Here is a 21,748-nt window from a genome sequence, read left to right as displayed (position 1 = left end):
GCTGTAAAAGTAAACTAGTGATCCAAACTTTACAGAAATGTCTGACTTTTACAGAATGGGTAAAGATCTTAGTTGTGAGAGGTATTGCGCACTGCAAATACTTCTGTAACCGGAGGAGCAATAGTTTAATTTTCAGCTTCAAAACTGCAATTAATATCTTTTATTATATCCTTGAGATTAGATTTTTTAAAAATCTGTGTAGTACTGTGTAGTGTACATCTTGTATCCTGGATGATCTGTTTTGCCCACTGGCACCAGTTAAAGAGGATGCTTTGCACTTTTACCAATTAGCAGACAATAATGAAAACTACTTTTTTATATTTGTATTTATGTAGCACCTTTCATGTTGAAGCATGTCAAAGTGCTTCATGCGATGAATTACTGCTGAAGTGCAGTCCCTGTTATGTGGTGAGATGCAGCAGTCATTCAGCAATGTGTCTCAAACAGCCATGAGATGAGTGTCCAGTCGGCCTGTTGCTCAGCAGTGCTGGCTGTTTAAGTAGCCATGCTTTGGGGTTTCAGTCCAAGTGTGCAATATGCTGTGTTTGGAGAAGGACACGGTGAAAGACTCACAATCTGAGTGCTTCCAATGAGTTGTGTACGGTATCCTGTTTCTACAGTTATGACAGGAACTGGAGAACTGCAGTGATTCCAGCTTTCAACATTTTGCAAACATTGATTTGACTATGAAAATGCGAAAGGAGGTGGGAGAAATGGACCATTTAGATAACTACAAACAGATGCATTAAACCCTTCACTAAAAAAAATTGATGTGGCACGACCTCTGAAATAATGCACTTATTTTCTGGTTCCTGCACTTGCTCATCTTCTCAAGGTGGTAACTAATATGGTTCCACGGCCTCACCTAAATAGCTGTTCTTCATGTGTGACTATGCGCACTTTGTGTTGATGGACCAGTAAGAAAGAAAAACTTGCATTTATATAGTGCCTTTCACAACCTCAGGATGTCCTAAAGTGCTTTACAGCCAATGAACTACTTTTAGAAGTGTAGCCATTGTTGTAATGTAAGAAATGCAGCAGCCAATTTGCGCCCAGCAAGGTGTCTCAAACAGCAATGAGATAATGACTAGATAATCTGTTTTGGTGATGTCGGTTAAGAGATAAATCTTGGCCAGAACATGAAGAGAACTCCTGCTCTTCTTCAAATGGCACGATGGGAGGGCAGATGGGGCCTCAGTTTAACGTCTCATCCAAAAGATAGCACCTCTGACAGTGCAGCACTCGCACAGTACTGCACTGAAATGTCAGCCTGCATTATGTGTTCAAGTCTGTGGAGTGGGACTTGAACCCACAACCTTCTGACTCAGAGGCGAGAGTGCTACCACTGAGTCCAAGCTGACACTTTTATGTATAAAATGTCAGTACTGTCCTCACCCAGTGTTGACCTGTGGAGAACTATATAGCAGTTATGAGAGTACTTTCACAGTTTTGCTTTCTGTTGCCCAGGGATGCAAAACTCATTTGCAGCAACACACTATCACCTCAGTTGAAATTGGTCAACGTTGTATCGATTAGGTATTGAACTTGCAGTTTTCATCCTATGTACCTCATTATGTGGTGCACCTGCCCACTGAGCCATCAGGGGAACCATGCTAATGTACATTAGCTTATTGCCACCTTTTTGATTCAGTGGCTACAGAAAATCTTCACCTCAAAAGCTTTAGCTGTTATTCTCTATAATTTAAAAAAATTTCAGACAGTGTTCAATTTCCTTGAAAGCTAGGTTATTTAATTGTTGGTCAGCAAAAATAACTATTTTGCAAACAGAAAATGGAAATACTTTTTTAAATTGTTTATAGTGTTGGTCAAATAATTGATAGTGTCAAGTTCATTCTGAGAATTGTAATCCACGCCAAAGTTTACTTAATGTCCGTTATCTTTGACAAGAAAGTTAAACCTTTCAGACTGCTTATGTGCCTTCCTGCTTCTCCAAGTGCAGTGTAGTGAATTGATTTGTGGGACTCACTGGCTAAATGAAAAGAGCTAGTTAATGAGATTACAGGAAAGTACTTGCTGAAAAACGACTTGACAACACAGTTGCTTTGGTAAGATTTTACTGTGTTGCTTGGAATATATATTCTGGGCTGTTGGGAATCAGTGATCCATGCCAGGTTTTATGTCTGACCGGAGACGAGAGATTCTAGCAAGGGATCACATGTAAACCACCTCCTTTGTAGTGTTAGAGCAGAGAGTGACAAGGTATTTCTCGCTTGTATGCTCCCCCTCTGCCACTTACTGACGGCACACTGACATTACCAGAGACTAGGAGAAAAGAAAAGGTCCTTCTCGCTTTCCTTTTGTGCTTTAATTGTTGTCATGGTTTGCTGAAGTCAGGCCAAGCCCTGAAGAAGTGCAAGCCTTTGCTGCGCTGAGTGTGTTGTCTGTATTATGTAGGGTGCCTCCAGTCTTGAGTGATCAGTGGCTCGTAAAGAAAAAGGAGCTCTGTGCAGCACAATTTCCGCCATTTTCCTTGCTTCCCCTGGTGTATTTTCTTTTCTCCCTCGTTGTAGGGCCAAAGCAAAGACTGCTTTTTTCCTGTCTCCCTTGTTGATTCCTCTTGTTTTCTTCCCACAGAAACGCTTCATTAAGGGATTGAGGCAGTACGGCAAGAACTTCTTCAGGATCCGTAAAGAGCTGCTTCCAAATAAGGAGACGGTGAGTTTTTTTTTCTGTTTAATTGATCTGTGTTGGTTTCTGGTTATCTGCTGGTGTTCGATTGGTTCTTTTTCTTCTTGATTGTGGTTTCGAAACTTGTTGTGGAGATTTGAGGGGAGGCAGAGTGGTTTGGCTTATCAGCAAAAGTGATTTCAAGTAACGACATGTATATTTTTTATTAGTGATATGTCCGTGAATCTGCCTGGTAGTCTAGATGCTTCCGTTACTGCCCTGCATGTGCCATTTATCTAATAATGGAAAAAAATTGTTCAAACGTACCTCCGGCTGTAGCTGCAGAAAGGATAGTTTTTCTTTAAAGTATAGTGCTAAGTGTACTATTTAAGCTGTAAGCAATTTAATTTATTGCCGAGAAGTCTCTCTCTCTTTCGTTCTCTCTGCTGTGAGGAACTTGTGTACTATTGTGTAATGTTTTTCAACTGAGACTGATGTACAAGTGACCTTCCTGCAGCTCATCTGCCACCCCTTCTTTCTCCAGTGTGTCCTTTTTCCTTTCTGTTTGTGCAATCTTCAGACAGATTCACTGAGGGCTCCATGTCAGATACACTATCTTAACTTCTGACAGGCCAACCAGCTAATCATTCACAGCTTGTGGTGGCTTTGAATGAGGAGGGGGGGGGAGGGTTAAAGGTCTACGCTTCATGTTTATAGAGTGAAGTAAATCAGGCAGCAAACAAGTGGTAGTTTGTTTTAAGGCAATTATGTCTATAGAAAGGTTCCTGGTGGGTAACATGCATAAACAGTTTTGGTTTTCTGCCACCTTTATATTCCCATTGTGCATGAAATAAAACAAACCCACTTATGAGCACCTCTCTTGTTAGGTTCTGAGCTGTGTAAATGTTTTTATTTTCAACGTGATGGGTGACCACTGCTTCGCAGATTTGAGGTTTCCATGTGTGCAACTTAATAGCTTCTTAGTTAGGTTGTGTGTGGTGGAAGCAATGTCCTTGCTGTATATGTAATCTATCTTCCTATAGTCGCATTTAAAAAAAAACTTCAACCATTTATTTTGTTAATTTGACAATTAACTCTTTACCATATGTGAAGAGTGTCTTCAGGTGAGGGCAAAAGTTAAAATAAGATTTAAGGTATAGAATAATTTTAATGGCCTGATGACTCTCTGTATTGAATGACTAATACTTCTGGTCATGTAGTAATTCTCAGTGAAGGGTAGCACAATGACCTGTTTACCAATAAGTTCCCTACATGTGAAAACATTGGGCTGGTTTAAAGAATTTTTAAAATTACGTGATGATCCTTTCCTGGCCCTCCTTGGCCCAAAATTTCATACATTGCCCTCTAACCTTATGAAGAGCACCAGGATCACCGGCTTCTCTTAGTTGCTGAAAACATCAATATAACCCATCCCCATATGGCAAATGGGACACCAAAGGATATATTTTTTTTTCTTAAACTTCTATTCCCCCAATTATTTTTTGCCCCTCCCCATAGTCTTCTGTTCTGCTAACTGTAGTTTTCTCGGGTTCCTCTCTGAACATTTGTGGCCTGTTATAGCTCCTTCATTCCTTCCTTGGCCCCCAGTAAACACACATCAGTGTGAAAGGTTTATGCTATTTATTTTTCAGAATTCATTTATCCATCTCCTTCATTTAAAGTTTTAAGTAACAGTCTTTGAATGAAAAGGTAATTTAGGTGATTTTTGAAGTCTTCCTTTAAAAGGTAGCTGTATCTTTCAAGCGCAAAGATTGTTACTTCCTTAACAACAAGAACAACAACAACTTGCATTTATATAGTGTCTTTAATGTAGTAAAACATCCCAAGGCGCTTCACAGGAGCGATTTTCAAACAAAATTTGACACCGAGCCACATAAGGAGATATTAGATCAGGTGACCAAATGCTTGGTCAAAGAGGTAGGAGGGTAGAGAGGTTTAGGGAGGAAGTTCCAGATATTAGGGCCTAAGCAGCTGAAGGCACAGCTGCCAATGGTGGAGCGATTAAAATCGGGGATGCGCAAGAGGCAAGAGTTGGAGGAGTGCAGAGATCTCGGAGGGTTGTCGGGTTGGAGGAGGTCACAGAGATAGGGAGGGGAGAAACCATGGAGGGAGTTGAAAACAAGGATGAGAATTCTAAAATCGAAGCATTGCTGGTCTGGGAGCCAATGTAGGTCAGTGAGCACAGGGGTGATGGGTGAACGGGACTTGGTGCGAGTTAGGATACGGGCATTAGGGTTTTGGATGAGCTCAAGTTTATGGAGGGTGGAAGATGGGAGGCCAGCCAGGCGAGCATTGGAATAGTTAAGTCTAGAGGTAACAAAGGCATGGATGAGGGTTTCAGCAGCAGCTGAGCTGAGACAGGCGATGTTACAGAGGTGGAAGTAGGCGATCTTGGTGATGGAGCGGATATGTGGTTGGAAGCTTATCTCGTGGTCAAATAGGACAGCAATGTTGAGAACGGTCTGGGTCAGCCTCAGACAGTGGCCAAGGAGAGGAATGGAGCATTGGCTGGGAAACGGAGTTTGTGGCGGGGGCTGAAGACCATGGCTTCGGTCTTCCCAATATTCAGTTGGAGAAAATTTTTCCTGATCGAGTACTGGATGTCAGAGAAGCAGTGTGACAAATTAGAGACACTGAAGAAGGGGTCAAGGGAGGTGATGTTGAGGTCAAGCTGGGTGTCGTCAACGTCCATGTGGAACCTGTCGTGTTTTCAGATGATGTCACCAAGGGGTACCATGTAGATGAGAAATAAGAGAGGGCCAAGGATAGTTCCATGGGGGAATCCAGAGGTAACGATGTGGGAGCGGGAAGAGAAGCCATTGCAGCTGATTCTCGAGCTACAACTGGATAGATAAGAATGAAACCAGGCGAGCGCAGTCCCACCCAGGTGGAAGACAGAGGAGAGGCGTTGGATGAGAATGGTGTGGTCAACCGTGTCAAAAGCTGCAGACAGGTCGAGAAGGATGAGGAGGGATAGTTTACCATGGTCACAGTCACTAAGGATGTCATTTGTAACTTTGATAAGGGCCATTTCGGCACTGTGGCAGGGACGGAAACCCGATTGGAGGTATTCAAACATAGAGTTGCGGGAAAGATGGGCACGGATTTGGGAGGCGACAACACGTTCAAGGACTTTAGAGAGGAAAGGGAGGTTGGAGATGGGGCAGTAGTTTGCAAGGACATAGGGGTCAAGAGTGGGTTTTTTGAGGAGGGTGGTGATGACTGAAGATTTGAAGGGGAGGGGGACAGTACCTGAGGAGAGGGAACCTTTAACAATATCAGCTAACATGGGGGCCAGGAAGGGAAGTTGGGTGGTCAGCAGTTAACCAGCACAATTATCCACATGCAAGCAGATTTAAATTAATACAAGCTCCAGAGAGCCCTGGCCAGTACTTCTCAAGTCACTACCTATATGTTCATTGAGCACATTCAGAGTGGGTCTGTCATTAATGCAGGCCACTTGTAGTCAGTCTGAGCACTGCACTGGCAACCTGGCTGCAAGCTAATGAATCTCACCAAGCTTGTGGGTGGTGAATTGAACAGCTGTCACTTTGGGCTTTGTACCTCAAACACCACAGCAGTCGGTTGACTACCTTTTCCCCTATTGTTTTCCCCCTTCCAATATATATTTTTTAAAACCTCTCAATTTAGCTCGTCTTTTCTCTCTGCCCCTGTATCAAGTGCTGTTCCCCAACTGGAATGGTGGACAGACAATCTGTTACAAGACCTCCGGCATTGCATCTGTGCAACAACCAGCTAGAGGAGGAACAAGATTGCTACAGGATTACTTGCCCTCTGGGGCGAGGAACACTGTTTCTCTTTGCTACTAAGCTTACTAAATGTGGGCAGAAGCAGAAAGATATTTTTTCCTCTTGATCAGATCAGGACATTCTCCTCTCCACACATTAGTTCAAACGAATATAAATGCTGAGTCCTTGCCATGATTTTATTGGGGGAGGAGAGTGCTACAATGATCACATTGCGTGAGTTAACTTACTTTTTACAATATTTTGGTAAATAAATTATTCTGATAAAACAGAAGAGGGAATAAGGTAAATATAAGGCCTGAACATTATTCATTTTGAAGAATCATCAGCGTAAATGCTATATGAAATTTGAACTGGGGGTTAAGGAGAGAGCTTTACCATTGGTCTTGCGGGATTATATGCCATATGGAAGCACATACCACATTTAGAATTCAGTAAAATATTCTGCTTGGGCAGGGGCAGTGATTATCCATGAAATGTAAACAGATTTTTTGTTGTCTTTTTGGGAGAACAGAGATTGCTCCTATGTATCCAAGTTCTTATCTAAAAATAATACCAAATTTTTCAAAGGTGGAGCTGTCAAGTACTTCTTCCTTTCGAAGTTGCTGTTTATTCTCCATCATCTGAATTCCGCCATAAAATACAAAGTGGGGCACCCCACTGTTTGCCAATACTCAATTAAAAAGGAAATAGTCACATTAATGTGTATTTTGACAATGAGTTAATTAAAATAGATTTTATTACCCTGCTATCAAGGATGTTCGATGTGGTGTGCAACCTCTAATTGGTGTACCTCAATCTGCAGAGAAATAAATGTAACATCAGTATTCACTATTACGTTGTTTTATATAGAAATTAAACGGAAGCTAAGCTTCACAATTAAATGGCGTTCTTGAATTTTTGTGCACTGGAGAGATGTTTTGGAATTTGCAAAATTTGAAACTGATATTTCTCATGCTGTAAATGTTTAGCATTTCTAAAGGTATAACTACTTTTATGCTACTTTTTTCTTTCTTTCCATCCTTCATTTTTCTGTCAGTCTTCACTACAAGCCCTTCCTCTCCTGAAGGTGGTGACTCATGCAAAAGTTCAGTTCTGTTGGAAGCTCTGGCAACCCTCTGATACCTTATCGAAGTAGCCTTTCTTCATGTACTACCCTGGACAAGTGAATGTCAGTAGGGTATCTAGCCAGTTGGTCTTTCATAGCAGGACCTGACCCTGTCCCCACCAGCTGTGCAACCCCACACTTCTACCAAAGCTTTCTGGATAACACTTAAGAGAAAGAAAACTCGCCAATTTTCTTTTTTCTCCCCTCACTAGCCCTGGAATATTCAGGCTGATTGTATCCCACCACCATGACTGCTCCAGCTGAGAGCAACGGATCCACACAGATTAGGAAGAGAATGTGACTTTTTCCTGGTTGTGTAATTCAATGCCACCACTATATCCATTGAGAGGGATTGTTGCATCTAATGTATGTAATTAATGAATAATGGACCAAGCTCAGAAAACCAAAACTGAAATTACACTGCTGCAGAAGATGGAACTGCATTGCTAATTAGTTCATGTATTCACATTGAGGTAACAGAAATCATCCATGAGATAAGCAGGGGGAGAAATTATCCCTTTTGACCATTCCCATTAGGCAATAGTGATTGTATGACTGTTCTACTTGTGCTTCATTGGCTGCAGTGATTCATGTGACCAGTCTGATTGTGGCATGTTTCACATTATTTAACTAGGATAAAAAATCCCTTCAAAAATGTAAATTCATGAATAGAATATGAATTGAGAGAGGAGGGTTTAACTACATTTACTTCCATTTATTGTAGAATTATAAAAGATAATGTAGTGCAGTTGAGCAATGGAATATGTACATCTTAATCTTTATTAGTTGCATGTGGGGAGTCAAGACCAAGTGTAGTCTTCAGGGGAGGGGGGGTTAGAGGGAGGGGAATAATTGGACCAGGGCATCGAAATGTAATTTAGTCTCCATTTTAAAGTCGTACATTCTGTCCTTTATTTTTATATATTTCCATGTAAATTCCTATGTACACATGCAGCACCACCACTGGCAGGAGGGTTTAATTACAGCGCAACAGACTTGGGCAGTTTATATTATAATTATGGACATAGCCACTTATAATGGGAAATGGTTGACATGAAGTGCATAAAGACATAAGATATCTATTTCAATTACAATAGTACCATAATATATGTGATATAGTAAAGATACTTTTACATTTTCGATCCATGAGCAGTGCCACAGGTGATCAACTAGTGTTAGCTTGAAATGATAAACGTGCAAATCCACATTGTCTCCTGGACAGGTAATTCCTTTTACTTGTGAGCTCTGTGTTACAATTCTTACTGTAATGTTGATATAAAAAGCCATTGATTTTAATGCCTAATAGCTGTCTGTTTCTGTTACCTCAATGCTTGACGTGATCGATACATGGATATATAAACTAAATAGCAATTCAATAGTTTTCATCTTGTATAGCAGTGTAATTTCAGTTCTGGTTTTCTGAGCTTGGTCGATTATTCATTAATTAGCTCTCTCAACAGATGAAATTTATATTGTAATGTAATTTCTAAATTTTGTCATAAATAGCTTACTTCCATTAATGTTTGAAATTACCGACGGTGCTTCTTTATTGCTGTTGTGGCTTTTTTTTGTTAAACTGCATTATTCAAAGTCTAAACTAATGACATTGAACCAAGTAAGATTGTTGCCAGATTTTAAAAGCAATATCCTAGGTTGTTTCACATAAATTAGAACAGTAATTTGTGTTCACAGAATCCTATATAAATGTATACAGACAAAAGGAGTAACTCACTTGCACATTTCCTGTGTATATATTTGTGCTGCCAACACTATGAAACCATCATAGCATGATCTTAAAAATAGGCAGAATAATTGTGGCTGACCTGGTCCTGCCACTGCCCAATATCTGGTTCGGTCAAACAATCCAAGGGAGAAATTGAGAACATAGAGCAAGAATGTTCTTTTTTTGGCTCGTTATAAAAATGCTGGTTTTTTTATTGCATACATAGAAATTACAGCACAGAAACAGGCCTCCTGGCATAGGCATGATGAGCCGAATGGCCGCCTTCTGTGCTGTATCATTCTATGATTCATTCAACCCAGCTCCTCTATGCCGGTGTTTATGCTCCACACGAGCCTCCTCCCACCTTACTTTATCTCACACTATCAGCATATCCTTCTACTCCTTTATGTTGCATCTCTACTAATTTCTGGTGTTCCAGTGGGTTTTGCCTGCCCTTTCATTTTTCTGTAGGTGTTTGGTTTTGCCCATCACTTATAGCATAAAGATATGCAGTTGTGTATATTATATTTTCAAAAATTCCCTAGCAAAAAATGTGCTGTTAATTTATTCTAGCAATAAAAAAATTTGATTAAAATAGCAATGAGACAAACATTTTTTGCAAATCATTGCTGTTTCTTAAACTATTTAATAACCTAACTGAACATTGATTTGGGTATCCTTTTTCTGTTAATGTGCACCACTGACAGGATATGCTTCAATCCATGTGGAACTTCCATTGGGTACAGCATTTTTTTTAAAAAAGAAAAAATTTCTTGCTTTTCCATACGAGTAATAAACAGATTGTTGTTCATTTGTAAGAGCATTAATAGTTAATTGAGGTATATTTATAATTTTTAAAATCTGTTTTAAAAAATTTTGCCCTACTCAAAATTTACCTTTATAAACTCCATCAATAAAGTCCATCCACTGTGTTTGGATACAATATTTGCATACAGACAGAACTCATTTTTGCAGCCACACAGATTAAAAGAGACAGCCTGGATCACAAAATGCAGTTGAGAAATCTGATGCCTGTCATGCTGGTTACACAAATTTCATTTGTTTATGTAAAGAAGTTGTTCAACTGGTAATGCCACATAATTGTTTTCATAAAGCCAATTGTGATCATCTTATTGTGGAATAAAGCAAATGCGATGGGTCAACCAGCCATTAATCTATGATAATTGTAATTTGGATTATTAGCCTATTACACTGTTTAACTAGCTGAAGCAGGAGAAGCAAATCTTTCACAGTCGAATAGATAGGTCAAATTTTATATTCTTACTTCCGCTCGTAAATGGGAAATTTTTGATTGTTTTATTTTGAGTACAGTTATCGGTGTAAAATGAACAGGCAGTGGTTTATATTTGCAAAATGTAGTTTTTATTTTAATTACAGCACCAGCACATTTATCTATTTTTGTTCACATAATGGGAGTTTAGTTGGTTTTACTACAGCTGTCAGGAATTAAGTTGAGAGGTTCTATCCAGTATGAGACTGAAAATTTTCGAATTAATGTCAAAGCCTTCGTAAAGGACAGAAACATGTCCACGACTGTGGTATTCTTTCTTCCAGTTTTCACATGCAACAATTCTGAAAATGATATTTTAAGGACAGTGATAGTTTTAACTATTTATTTGCATTATCCTTGCCTTTATTACATTTTTTCATAATGTTCAGCTGCTTAATGAGTTGTATTGATCGGCAGTGATCAGGCTATAAATTAGTTGCAAGCTAAATGTTGACAAGCATTTCAACTCTTTCAACCACATTACGCACAGCACCTTCCCACCAAATGCTTAGTGTAAAGTATTTTGGATTGAGAGTAAAAGTATCCTTACATTATTTCTGGAATCTGCTCACCTTTCAGTTAAATGTTATAAGACAGCAGTTTGGGTGACAAGCTGAAATCAGAATGTGGAAAAAATAAATTGAGGTACTTATACAGTGCAGTTGATCCATTTGTAAGAATGTACCTCTGTGTATTGCATGTGATCGTTATGGAGCATATTAGTTTTTTTTAAAAATGTGTTGCATGTTTTTAACGTTTTAAATTTTCATGGTCGTGTCAAATTATGTATTTGCTGTAGCTACCTTTGAAGACCATTTGGTGAGGTATATCTATATAAAAATATAATTTAACATTGCATTGTACTTTTAAAAATCTAAATATAATACCTTCTGACTCCATGAATTGTAAAATAATATTGCTCTGGACTTGGGATTTAAGTACATAAGAAATAGTGCTTATTATAGCTTTTAAAGCTCTAATTGTATAGTATAGATACGATGAGGGGTGGTTCCTGCAAACAAAAATATAAAACGCTGGAAATACTCAGCAGGTCACGCAACATCTGTCGAGGACACAAGTCGACGTTTCAGGTGTGGAATCCATTGTGCAAAATCTGTTTCTCAGTTTTCAGAACTACTTTCTTGTAAAGAAAAATAAACAGTAGACCAATGTGTGTGTTTTTAGTTTTCTTTTCTCCTGGTTCTCCATTCATTTTATGACGAGCCCTCCAGTACCTCACCCAAGTTGCCATTTTTCATGCAAGCCCAGATGGTGAGTGTCGGCACATTATTTGACCATTAGGCCATCAGTTATGATCAATCCTGTCCTTGCCTTATGTCCACGTACATGCAGGGACCACTGAATAGCAATCATAAATGGGAACTCTGGTTGACTTTTCTTTCCACCCTTAATAGTTATGGGGCACTGAAGCCAAATGTAATGCCCTGACTACCATTCCTGGCTAACATAGGCTAATTTAGCATAGAGTTGAGTTGCTGATTTGCATGGCCTCAGTATGACACTTGGCAGTACATTGATCCACAGAATCAGGAGAGTTTATATTAACATGAATAATATAGATTCGTTTCTTGTATCCCACTAAGCAATCTTTCTTGATCATTTTGATTTTTTTAACACCAAAAAAAAGAGTTGTTTTACTCTGAGGATGCAGATTTACGGTAATTAGCAGAAGAGCCAGAGGTGAGATTAAGAGAAATCTTTTTATGCATTGAGTTGCTATGATCCGGAATGCACTGCCTGAAAGGTTGATGGAAGCAGATTCAGTAGTAACTTTCAAAAGTGAATTGGATAAATACTTGAAGGGGAGAAAATTTTAGGGCTGTGGGGAAAGAGCAGGGGAGTGGAGATAATTGGATAGCTCTTTCAAAGAGCCAACACAAGCATGATGGGCCGAATGGCCACCTTCTGTGCTGTCAGATTCTTTGATTCGACTGACTATTTTAAGCTTCACCTGTTAATGGCTTGCTGTTAGAAACACGGTTTCCCTTTTTTTAAATAGTTAATATTGTGTTTAGGCAACATCTTTAGTAAGGAAGTTTTTTTTAACATTACATGCTTGTTAAAGTACATAATATTTATGACCTGCAAAATGTAAATGTTGTGGGCCAATCGGCAGATGGCTGAGGCTGACAAAGTGGAAGCTTTGTGTAATCAGGTGTGGTGCTATGTGGAAAGTATGATGTTTACAAGATATGGGAGCTGTTGAAATTTAGCTGGAGGCATGTTTCAATGGAAATATTATTAGCCTTTTATTTATGGAACAAAATTGATCAGATTACAGTTTTACCAGACATTTGGTGCTCCTGATTCCCAGCAGATGTAGAAATTGGTTCAGGTAATCTTAAGAACAGAAGGTAGCAGTGGGCCACATGTATTGTTTAATGTTATTTCTTGGGTAATGGGTTATGCAATATTTTGCTGCTAGCTGTGAATCAGATTACGATTTCTCAGTGTTTTATCTACAACATCATTGCAGTGTTGCCCATATTTTCTCCTCTATGCTGCTAAAAAATAGGTAACTAAAATTCTGGTACAGTAATGATTAGACTGCAATATTTCAGAGCTTAAAAGATCCAGTTACTTACCTATTGACTTTGTCTACTGTCAATCATATGTAAACTGGTACTATTTTGTTCTCCAAATTAACTGTAAAAGTCTTTTTAAAAAGCAAATGGTATTGTATCAGTTATCTTTTAAATTGATATAGCAGTGTAACAGTACTAAATGGTAATCCTGTTTATTGATGGAATTGGGTAGTTTTGTGTGTTTCAATAATGTGACCTCACTTCAGATGCCTTCCCATGTTTTATACAGCCCTGACTAAGAAAGTACCCAGGCACTGCATTATGAATTTGTAAATTGGGTTCATTTTGAATGAACTCTTTATGAACCAAGTCAGATGAATCTGGAACAGGGTAAATGTGAATAAGGTTACGTAACAAGGAGCACCAGAACATGGCATTTTTCATGTTTGAAGAAGACTTTGAGAAAATGTATGCACCTTAATGCTCACTCATGGAAAAAGATTTATTTTTCCATCGTGAATTTTGTTCATACCAGACCACAAGACCGCATTGATAGACCAAGTCAGGGTGTAAAACATTTGGATTTATAAATCTTATTCAGTATGTTTTGCACACATGCTCCATGCAGTGTTGGCCTTTGACTTCAGTATTATAAGATATGCACAAAGTGCCTTTAATTATGGTGTAGGTGTACAGATGATGGTAGAGACCAGTTTGTCTTTTTTAAAAAAAGAAATCAGTTATGATACTTCAAAAATTAGTGCTGTGAAATCAGAGACTAAAAAGCTAGGTGAAATCCTAGTTGTAGTGTAAAGTGAATTAAGGGGCTGTTTGGTTTGTTGTTATTTGGAATATTAAAAATCGTTGATTGAAAGATCTGTAGCAAGTACAATAAATCCAGTCTTTACACAGCATTAATGTTATATAGTGATATAGGTGGCTTGTTGCCAGAAGGTTTTGGGCCATAAGGAAGATAAAGAGAATACAGAACTTGTCAAGTTATGCTGTTGGGATAAAATCGGTTTACACTGACTGCCTCTAATGTTATGTCTTCCATTATGGCTCTGCATGACCACACTAACTGGCACCTTTCATGAGTCTGCCATTTTTTTGTTGTTTTAACCTTTTACCATCAAGCTTTTTTGTTTCTGTGGGTTGTGGTCTGAGCCATTGCTGCGTTTTCCACTTCTCCCGGCTCCACTGCTATGATATGTACATGGCAGCACTCGTGCCTGAAGTGGCACAGAAGCCTTCCTTGAGAGGTGGCGTCTTCCTACTCCACTGAAGGCAATGCAATGCTGGCAGCAAACAAATCACTGCCAACGATGGATTAGAAGGCATGAATCACCAATCTTCCAAACTGTGGGAAAGCTGAACTCTCATACGACCCAGTGTGTATCAGCAATGCAGTTTATTTATTGCTGGCCTGCATGGATCTTCTAAAACCAGGGATGGCCTATTGGCAGAAATACAAAATTTTAGTTGCACATTTGCGATTATTCAGATGTCACAATCTCAATCTTGCATTTATATCAGTTGTTTCATTGTTGCCATTGGTACTCTGAAACCATCCCTTCAAAGTGAACAAAGCAAATTCCAGGGTGCCAGCAGTCTTGGCACATTGCGTAACTGCTGCCACTAGAAAATTATAAAATCCATATGTCAAGCTAATCACGAGGCTAAATAGACCTACATGTAGATTGTGGTCTCACTGACATTTAACCAAAGTGGAATGTTTAATAGTTAACTTAGTGCTTAAAAAACTTAATTCAAACCCCTTTCAAAAAGAATGAAAATCAGTAGAACTACAAATATTTGACTCTAAAGAATCGGTCGTCAGTCCATATCATTGGTACACAAGTTGGCTGCAAGCTGTAATCAAATTATGATGGTCTTTGGCTATGGCATGCTTTCATGTCATCTTTGGATAAAATTGTAGGAACATAAGAACAGGAGTAGGCCATTCAGCCCCTCGAGCCTGTTCCGCCATTCAGTTAGATCATGGCTGATCGGTATTTGATATCTTGGGACAGTTATTTAACAGTGCACTTGTTTGGGCTTTGCAATGTAAATGGAGTAAGGGAATATGAGTGATACTTAATCGAAAATGTTACTCTTTAATAGTAGAAAATATGTCAATGCTTAACTGCCATACTAGCACAAACCCATATTTTGTTTGAATATTGTGTGTGTGTGTGTGTGTGTGTGTGTACACGCACGCACCAGTAACTAATTTTATAGAAATAGCCAATTATTCCGGGGAATATAATGATACAAATAACACAAGTGTCCTCTTTATACCATTCTCCATATCACCAGGGATTATCAAACTGTTGCATACCCTGTGTACCAGTATCCTGGCTCGCTGCCTTTGAGTGGGTGAGATTGCAAAAGGAAAAAGATATTTCAGTGACAATCACAGTGAAGGTCCATGGGCAGAAATGGAAGTTGTGATTTAAATGTGCAGAGTTGTCACTGTGTTCTTACACGGTAGTGGAATGTACCAGCAGTGTAAATGGAGCAAACTAAATAACATCAGGAGCCCTGCCATTTTACAGAAGTGCTGCTATAATTTAAAGAGGGTATAAGCTTTCCATGGCAGCTCTTCAAAAGAGATCATTACCATGTGGTGTAGGGCGTAATGTGGGTCATTCAAACCATTGCCCTTTTTCATTTTGAGGCAGTTTCTGCTGACCCAACTAGAACTGACCAACTTCCCCCTCTTTAGGAGCTAGGAATGAGCTTTAGTCAAGATTGAGACTGATCCCTGGCCTACATTTTGGGAGTCGGATGCTGTAGCTTGCACTAATAAACAGATGATCTCTGCTTGCTGAACCTCTGTTCTGACAAATTGCACTTTTGCATTGCTGTTTACACAGAGGAAAAAACACCACTCAGCTTGAGATAGGAGTTAAGAAATCTATTTTGTGTTCAAGTACATAGGTTCTGTTTTTGTTCTATTTTGAGTTTCAAGTCTTTGTTTTCCATTTGTATTTAATGCATGCCAATCCCAAAGGATCTTTTGATTGATTTGGCTGTCTTTAGCTTTTACATTACTGTTGTTAAGCAAAAGCAAAAGGGAGCTTGGGAACTCTAAATACGCTTAAGAACGATACTTGCCTTCGCGATCAGCTACAAAAATACAATACAAATTGCTAACTTTTTCCACATGCTACATGTCTCAGCTCACTGAAAGGCATGACCTCATTTAAACATGGTGTAGCATGTAACCCCCACCAAAATCAGGTATGGAATGATAAAACTGCCATAAATAAATTATTCTAAAAAGAACCACTGGAAGTACTGGGCTTGCAGCCAGTGTGCAGATCTAATAAGAGTGAAACCTTTCTGTTGACCTTTATTACAGTTAAACTTCTGATTGGCTTTACATTTCCAGTAAGCAGTATCTTGCATCAGAAAGGCAGAATGCCAAGCTTCAGCTCTCAATGGCGTAAACAGCCAAGGACTGCCTTGCTAAAGGAAAGTATCCAGAGTGCTAACTCATCTCATATGGATGCAGTCGACCTATGTGCTTCATTTTGTTTCTCCTTGTCAGTGAGCTTTTATGTCTTTGTTTGGTAGCTGGATTGAAATAATGAATTTAGTTCTAAAACACAATTCACAGGATTTTTTAATCAAGTGCCAAACATTTTTTGCATTCATTTTGTAATCAAGGAAGTTTAGCTGCAATTTCATTTGACTTGTCAATTTTTGTGTTCATCAAGATGATTTGTCATTGCTGGGAAATGAGCCATTTTCCATTTACATTATCATCTTTGAGCACATCCAGGACAGGTTTAGTGCAGTGGATGCAAGTTAGAATTAAAGCTCCCCTCCCCTGCCCCAACCTCAGAAGAGCACCCCCCTACTGCACCAGTGTGACATTTTTTGCATCTTGTGACCTCTGACTGAGTGGCAATTAATTCCAATTTTTTTTTACACACCATATATATTACTGAAATTTCACATCATGCAGTAAACCACATCATGTTTCAAAAAGTTGTAATTTAAATAGAATTGTTCTAACCTTTCAAGCGCAACGGAGTTTATTATTACCGCACACCCTATAATGAGGAAGTGTTTCAAAAAAGCAGTGTCATGATTTTTCTTCCTAATAAAGTTGTAAAAGTTATTAATTATGCATCAGGCACATGAAGCATACTGAAACCTTCTTTTGTCTCAAAACTGACCAAAAACCAAACAAGTACATGACAAATTAAAAATACAATTAACAGCTGGCAGCAGGCCACCATGCAATAGTTTTATTTTACCCTCAAATTGCATCGTTTTAGGTTGTGTTCCCAATGGTGATCGCATTCTTGGAATTTCATTGTAGTCACACAGGGATAGGTGTAAGTACACAAATTTGGAGAGAAAAGACATTACAAACATAGCCTATGTAGTTGTGCTTTGCAGACATGAGCATTTATTACTGTTAATGATGCATGTCCCTCTCCATCACTCCCCCGCAGCCCCAGCACTGCTAGGATTTTCTTGGCATGCTCATTCTAATCAAATCCTATGAATTACAGATCCAAGACGAGTTGGCATCAGAGCATGTTTTTATTTCTCTTCTTCCTACCACCCCCCCCCCCACTGCCCCTTTCCATCAATGTGTTTAATTCACATTCGGTTTCAAAAAGACCTGTCCTTAGACGTGTGATCTCACTGTCGCTTTAAAAGTTAGCGTGGGTATCATGGGATTGAAATCCATCTTACAACCAAACATTGAGTTTTAGTTAACCAAACTCAAAGTGTTGAGGCTAAGAAAGTAAGATAGCTTCGCCAGGGACTAGTTCAGTTGGGATTTCATCTGGATCCTGCTTCTCCGGCCACCATGTTCATAATCAGCAGCCCCAGCCTCTTGTGAAATTGAAGATGACCACTTTATGTTTTAAGGTGAATTGTATCAGAGCCACATTGCAATCTGACACTGACATTGGCATAAGTATCTTCCATGACTAGTGGTGTTATATGGATTAAAAATTAACGAGAGTTGTTTTATTAGAAATAAGTGCAGGAGGTTTAGAGAAGAAAGAAATAAGTCTAGTCTGTGGTTTTTATTATTGTATTCTTTGGATACTGCAGGTAGGTAATAACTTGTTTCATGTAATCTAACCCCTGTAGCTATATTTAGACAAGAAATACATATCTGACTTCCTTTTGTACCAGCCATGACAAGACTACATTTCCTGTTCAATGAGTCCTTAATTGGAGAACCCGATATACATAGACAAACAGTAAAATAAGGATGAAACTATTATTTTTCCTCAGATCTTAAGAGATAGTAGTTGACCAACAGCTAAAATAAGATAACTGGTCTACCATTTTCTGGGTTGTTTTTGTCTCCCTTTTTGAAAAAGAATGTCACATTTGCCACATTTAAGCCCTCTGGCACAATTTTCCTTTCCACAGCATTTTTCAAAATTATTTATCGAAGCCTCCTGTATCTCATTCATAGTATCCCTCAGGTTTCTTGGATATAAACCATCAGGACCCTGGCTTTGACGACCGTAAGTTTGAGTAATTTATTTAGTACCATCTCTCTTTGAATGATGTACCCACCTCTGGTGGTTCTATAATCTGTGAAAACTGAGGTAAAATACTTATTTCATATTATGTGTCAGCCTTAGCTTAGAGGCAGTGCTTTCACCTTTCAGTCAGAAGGTCATGGATTCAAACCCAACTCCAGAGACACTGGGAGAACTCCCCAGCTCTTATTTGAATAATGCCATGGGATCGTTTATGTCCACCCGAGAGGGCTGACCAGGCCTTTAAAGTTAATCTCATCCAAAAGAGGTATCTCTGACAGCGCAGCACTCCCTCAGTATTGCTCTGAAGTGCCAGTTTAGATTATGTGCTAAAGTCCCGGGAGTGGGACTTCAACTGGCAAACATTTATCCCTTAACCAACACCACTAAAACAGATTATTTGGTCATTTATTTCATTACTGTTGGGACCTCGCTGTGTGTAATTTGGCTGCCAAGTTTTCCTATATTACAATAGTAACTGCATTTCAAAAGTACTTCATTGGCTGTGACTTATTTTGGAACATCCTGATGATGTGAAAGGCAATAAATGCAAGTATGTTTTTTTTTATCTCTCTCATTCCCTCGATCTCCATTATGTGTATCTCCTTCATCTCTTAGTTGCTTTACCTCTTTATTGCCCTTTGTGTTTTTGTGGCTAATTTTATTTCATGCTTCCCTTGACTATTGTAATCTTCCTTTTTATAACTTTTCCTATATTCTTTATATTTGTCCTGGCTTCCGTTTTTATTATCTGCCCTGTAAACTCTAGATGCTTTTTTTTTGTTTCAAATTTGATTTAATCTCCCTATTCATATGTGGACCTTTCAATACATATCCTTTCTTCCTTACTGGAATGCACTTGATCTGCACCCTTTCCATCTACTGTTTTAATATTTCCCATTGCTAATTTATAGTTCTATTTGCCCATTTTCCTTCTGTTTAATCTGGGCACGGTCCCTTTTTATCTCACTATAACCTACTTTTTTCCATGACTTCTCTTTTTCCTTTTCTAGACTTATACTTAACCTAGTCATATTATAGTCACTGTTTCCGAAATATTCTCTGACTTTAAGGTCACCCATTTGCTCTGCATAATTACACAGAACCGGATCGGATAGTGCTTCCTTCCCTGTTGGAGTAGCAACGTATTAACTGAGAAGACAGTCCCTAAAACACTGCAGAAAGCCTCCGCTTTCTCATCACATTTTCCTTATCCCGGTCTATTTTTAGAAAATTAAAATTTATTGAAATTATGTTAATATACACCTCTCTCTAATTTATCTATAAATCTCATGCACAATTTCCTTTCCACTGTTCTGTGGTCTATAGTATATTCCCAGTCATGTGGCCGATCCCTTGCTGCTTACAAGCTCAGTACAGAGAGATTCTGTTTGGGCTTTTTTATTTAACTCCTTACACTCCAGAACTATGATATCATCTCTAATTCCTTCCTTGCTTTCTGCCCTATCCCTCCTATATATAGGAATGTTTTAATTGCCAATCCTGGCAAATCTCCACTCATGGTTCAGTTGCTGCTATTATGTCACGATTTTCTGTTTTAATCAAAGTCTTTAGTTCCCGAATTGTATTTCCTATACTCTGTGCATTACTATACATGCACTTTAGTTTGGTTGCCTTTTGGTTTGGCAATTTCTCTGTTTTTTTGTCTCTGCCTCCCCCGCCCCAGTCTGATTTCTATTTTTTTTTTCTCTCTTGCTCTGCCTAACCCTTTTCAACATTTCTACCTCCTAATTGCTGAGATTCCTAAGCTTATTTTCCTTTCCTAGCTGCCTACTTGGCTTTGTTCATCCCCCTGCCATAGAGTTTAAGCCCTCCCCTCAGCCTAGTTAACCTACCCACTGGGTTATTGGTCCCAGCTCTGTTCAAGTATAAGGCATCCCATCAGTACAGCTCTTACCCCAGAACTGGTTCCAGTGCCCCAACAACCTGAACTGTTCCTTCCTACGCCACATCTCCAGTCACGCATTTATCTCCATAATCTTGCAGTTCTGTACTGGCTAGTGCATGGCTAAAATTACTGCCTTTTGAGGTCTGTTTCTTAATCTGTGATCTAACTCCTGGGACTTTTTTTTTTCCCCAGGAGGTAAATCCTGGTCTGCCCTATGCTGTTGGTTTCTGAGGCAAACAATGACTTCCAACTGATCCCATCCCCACCAAGGCCTCTGTATCTACTCCATTATGCCCTTCACAATGGCACCTGGGAGACAACACTGTATTGGACACTCATGTTTACAAAAGCAACTGTCTACTCCTCAGTATCAAATCTCCCACTACTGCTGTATTCCTGCCCTTAACTCGCACCCCTTTGCATACCCACTTTTTCCACAGTGCTGTGGCTTTGCTTGTTGCTGTCCTCCCCTGAGTTGTCACCCCTGGAACAAGTATTCAGTATTGAAAACTTTTTTGCCAAGACCTCAGGGGACCCTGCACTTCCTTTCTACTCTTCTTCCCACCTGATAGATGATAACTTATTTCCTGTCTTTATCCTTTATCACTCATCACTCATCCTATGATGAAACACCTCTTGGAATGAGTGTTGCAGAAAACCTTCTGCTTCCCTACATGAGAGAATGTCTCCCTCAATTCTGAAGCTCTGTATTTTGAGCAAATACAGCTGGAGACACTTTCTGCAAGTTTTTTTAAATTCGTTCATGGGATGTGGGCGTCGCTGGCCAGACCGGCATTTATTGCCCACCCCTAAGTGCCCTTGAGAAGGTGGTGGTGAACCGCCTTCTTGAACCACTGCAGTCCGTGTGGTGAAGGTTCTCCCACAGTGCTGTTAGGAAGGGAATTCCAGGATTTTGACCCAGCGACGATGAAGGAACGGCGATATATTTCCAACTCGGGATGGTGTGTGACTTGGAGGGGAACGTGCAGGTGATGGTGTTCCCATGTGCCTGCTGCTCTTGTCCTTCTAGATGGTAGAGGTCGCGGGTTTGGGAGGTGCTGTCGAAGAAGCCTTGGCGAGTTGCTGCAGTGCATCCTGTGGATGGTACACATTGCGTCGGTGGTGAAGAGAGTGAATGTTTAGGGTGGTGGATGGGGTGCCAATCAAGCGGGCTGCTTTGTCCTGGATGGTGTCGAGCTTCTTGAGTGTTGTTGGAACTGCATT

At 39.5% G+C, this 21,748-nt stretch overlaps 1 protein-coding gene across 7 annotated transcripts in view; it reads left to right on the top strand.

Annotated features, from left to right (window-relative positions):
- rerea (arginine-glutamic acid dipeptide (RE) repeats a) overlaps positions 1-21,748 on the top strand; it is a 399,886-nt gene that overhangs the window by 315,994 nt on the left and 62,144 nt on the right. For all 7 annotated transcript variants that reach the window (XM_067970328.1, XM_067970329.1, XM_067970324.1 and 4 more), the window contains one exon: positions 2,596-2,676. In XM_067970328.1, coding sequence (XP_067826429.1) covers positions 2,596-2,676 — 81 coding nt within the window. The remainder of the gene's footprint in view (positions 1-2,595; positions 2,677-21,748) is intronic.

This window comes from Heptranchias perlo, chromosome 32 (genome assembly GCF_035084215.1).
Source record: "Heptranchias perlo isolate sHepPer1 chromosome 32, sHepPer1.hap1, whole genome shotgun sequence".
In the NCBI taxonomy this organism is placed as follows: Eukaryota; Metazoa; Chordata; class Chondrichthyes; order Hexanchiformes; family Hexanchidae; genus Heptranchias; species Heptranchias perlo.
Note: the sequence above shows the minus strand (reverse complement) of the source record. Positions and strands in the feature narration are given on the sequence as shown.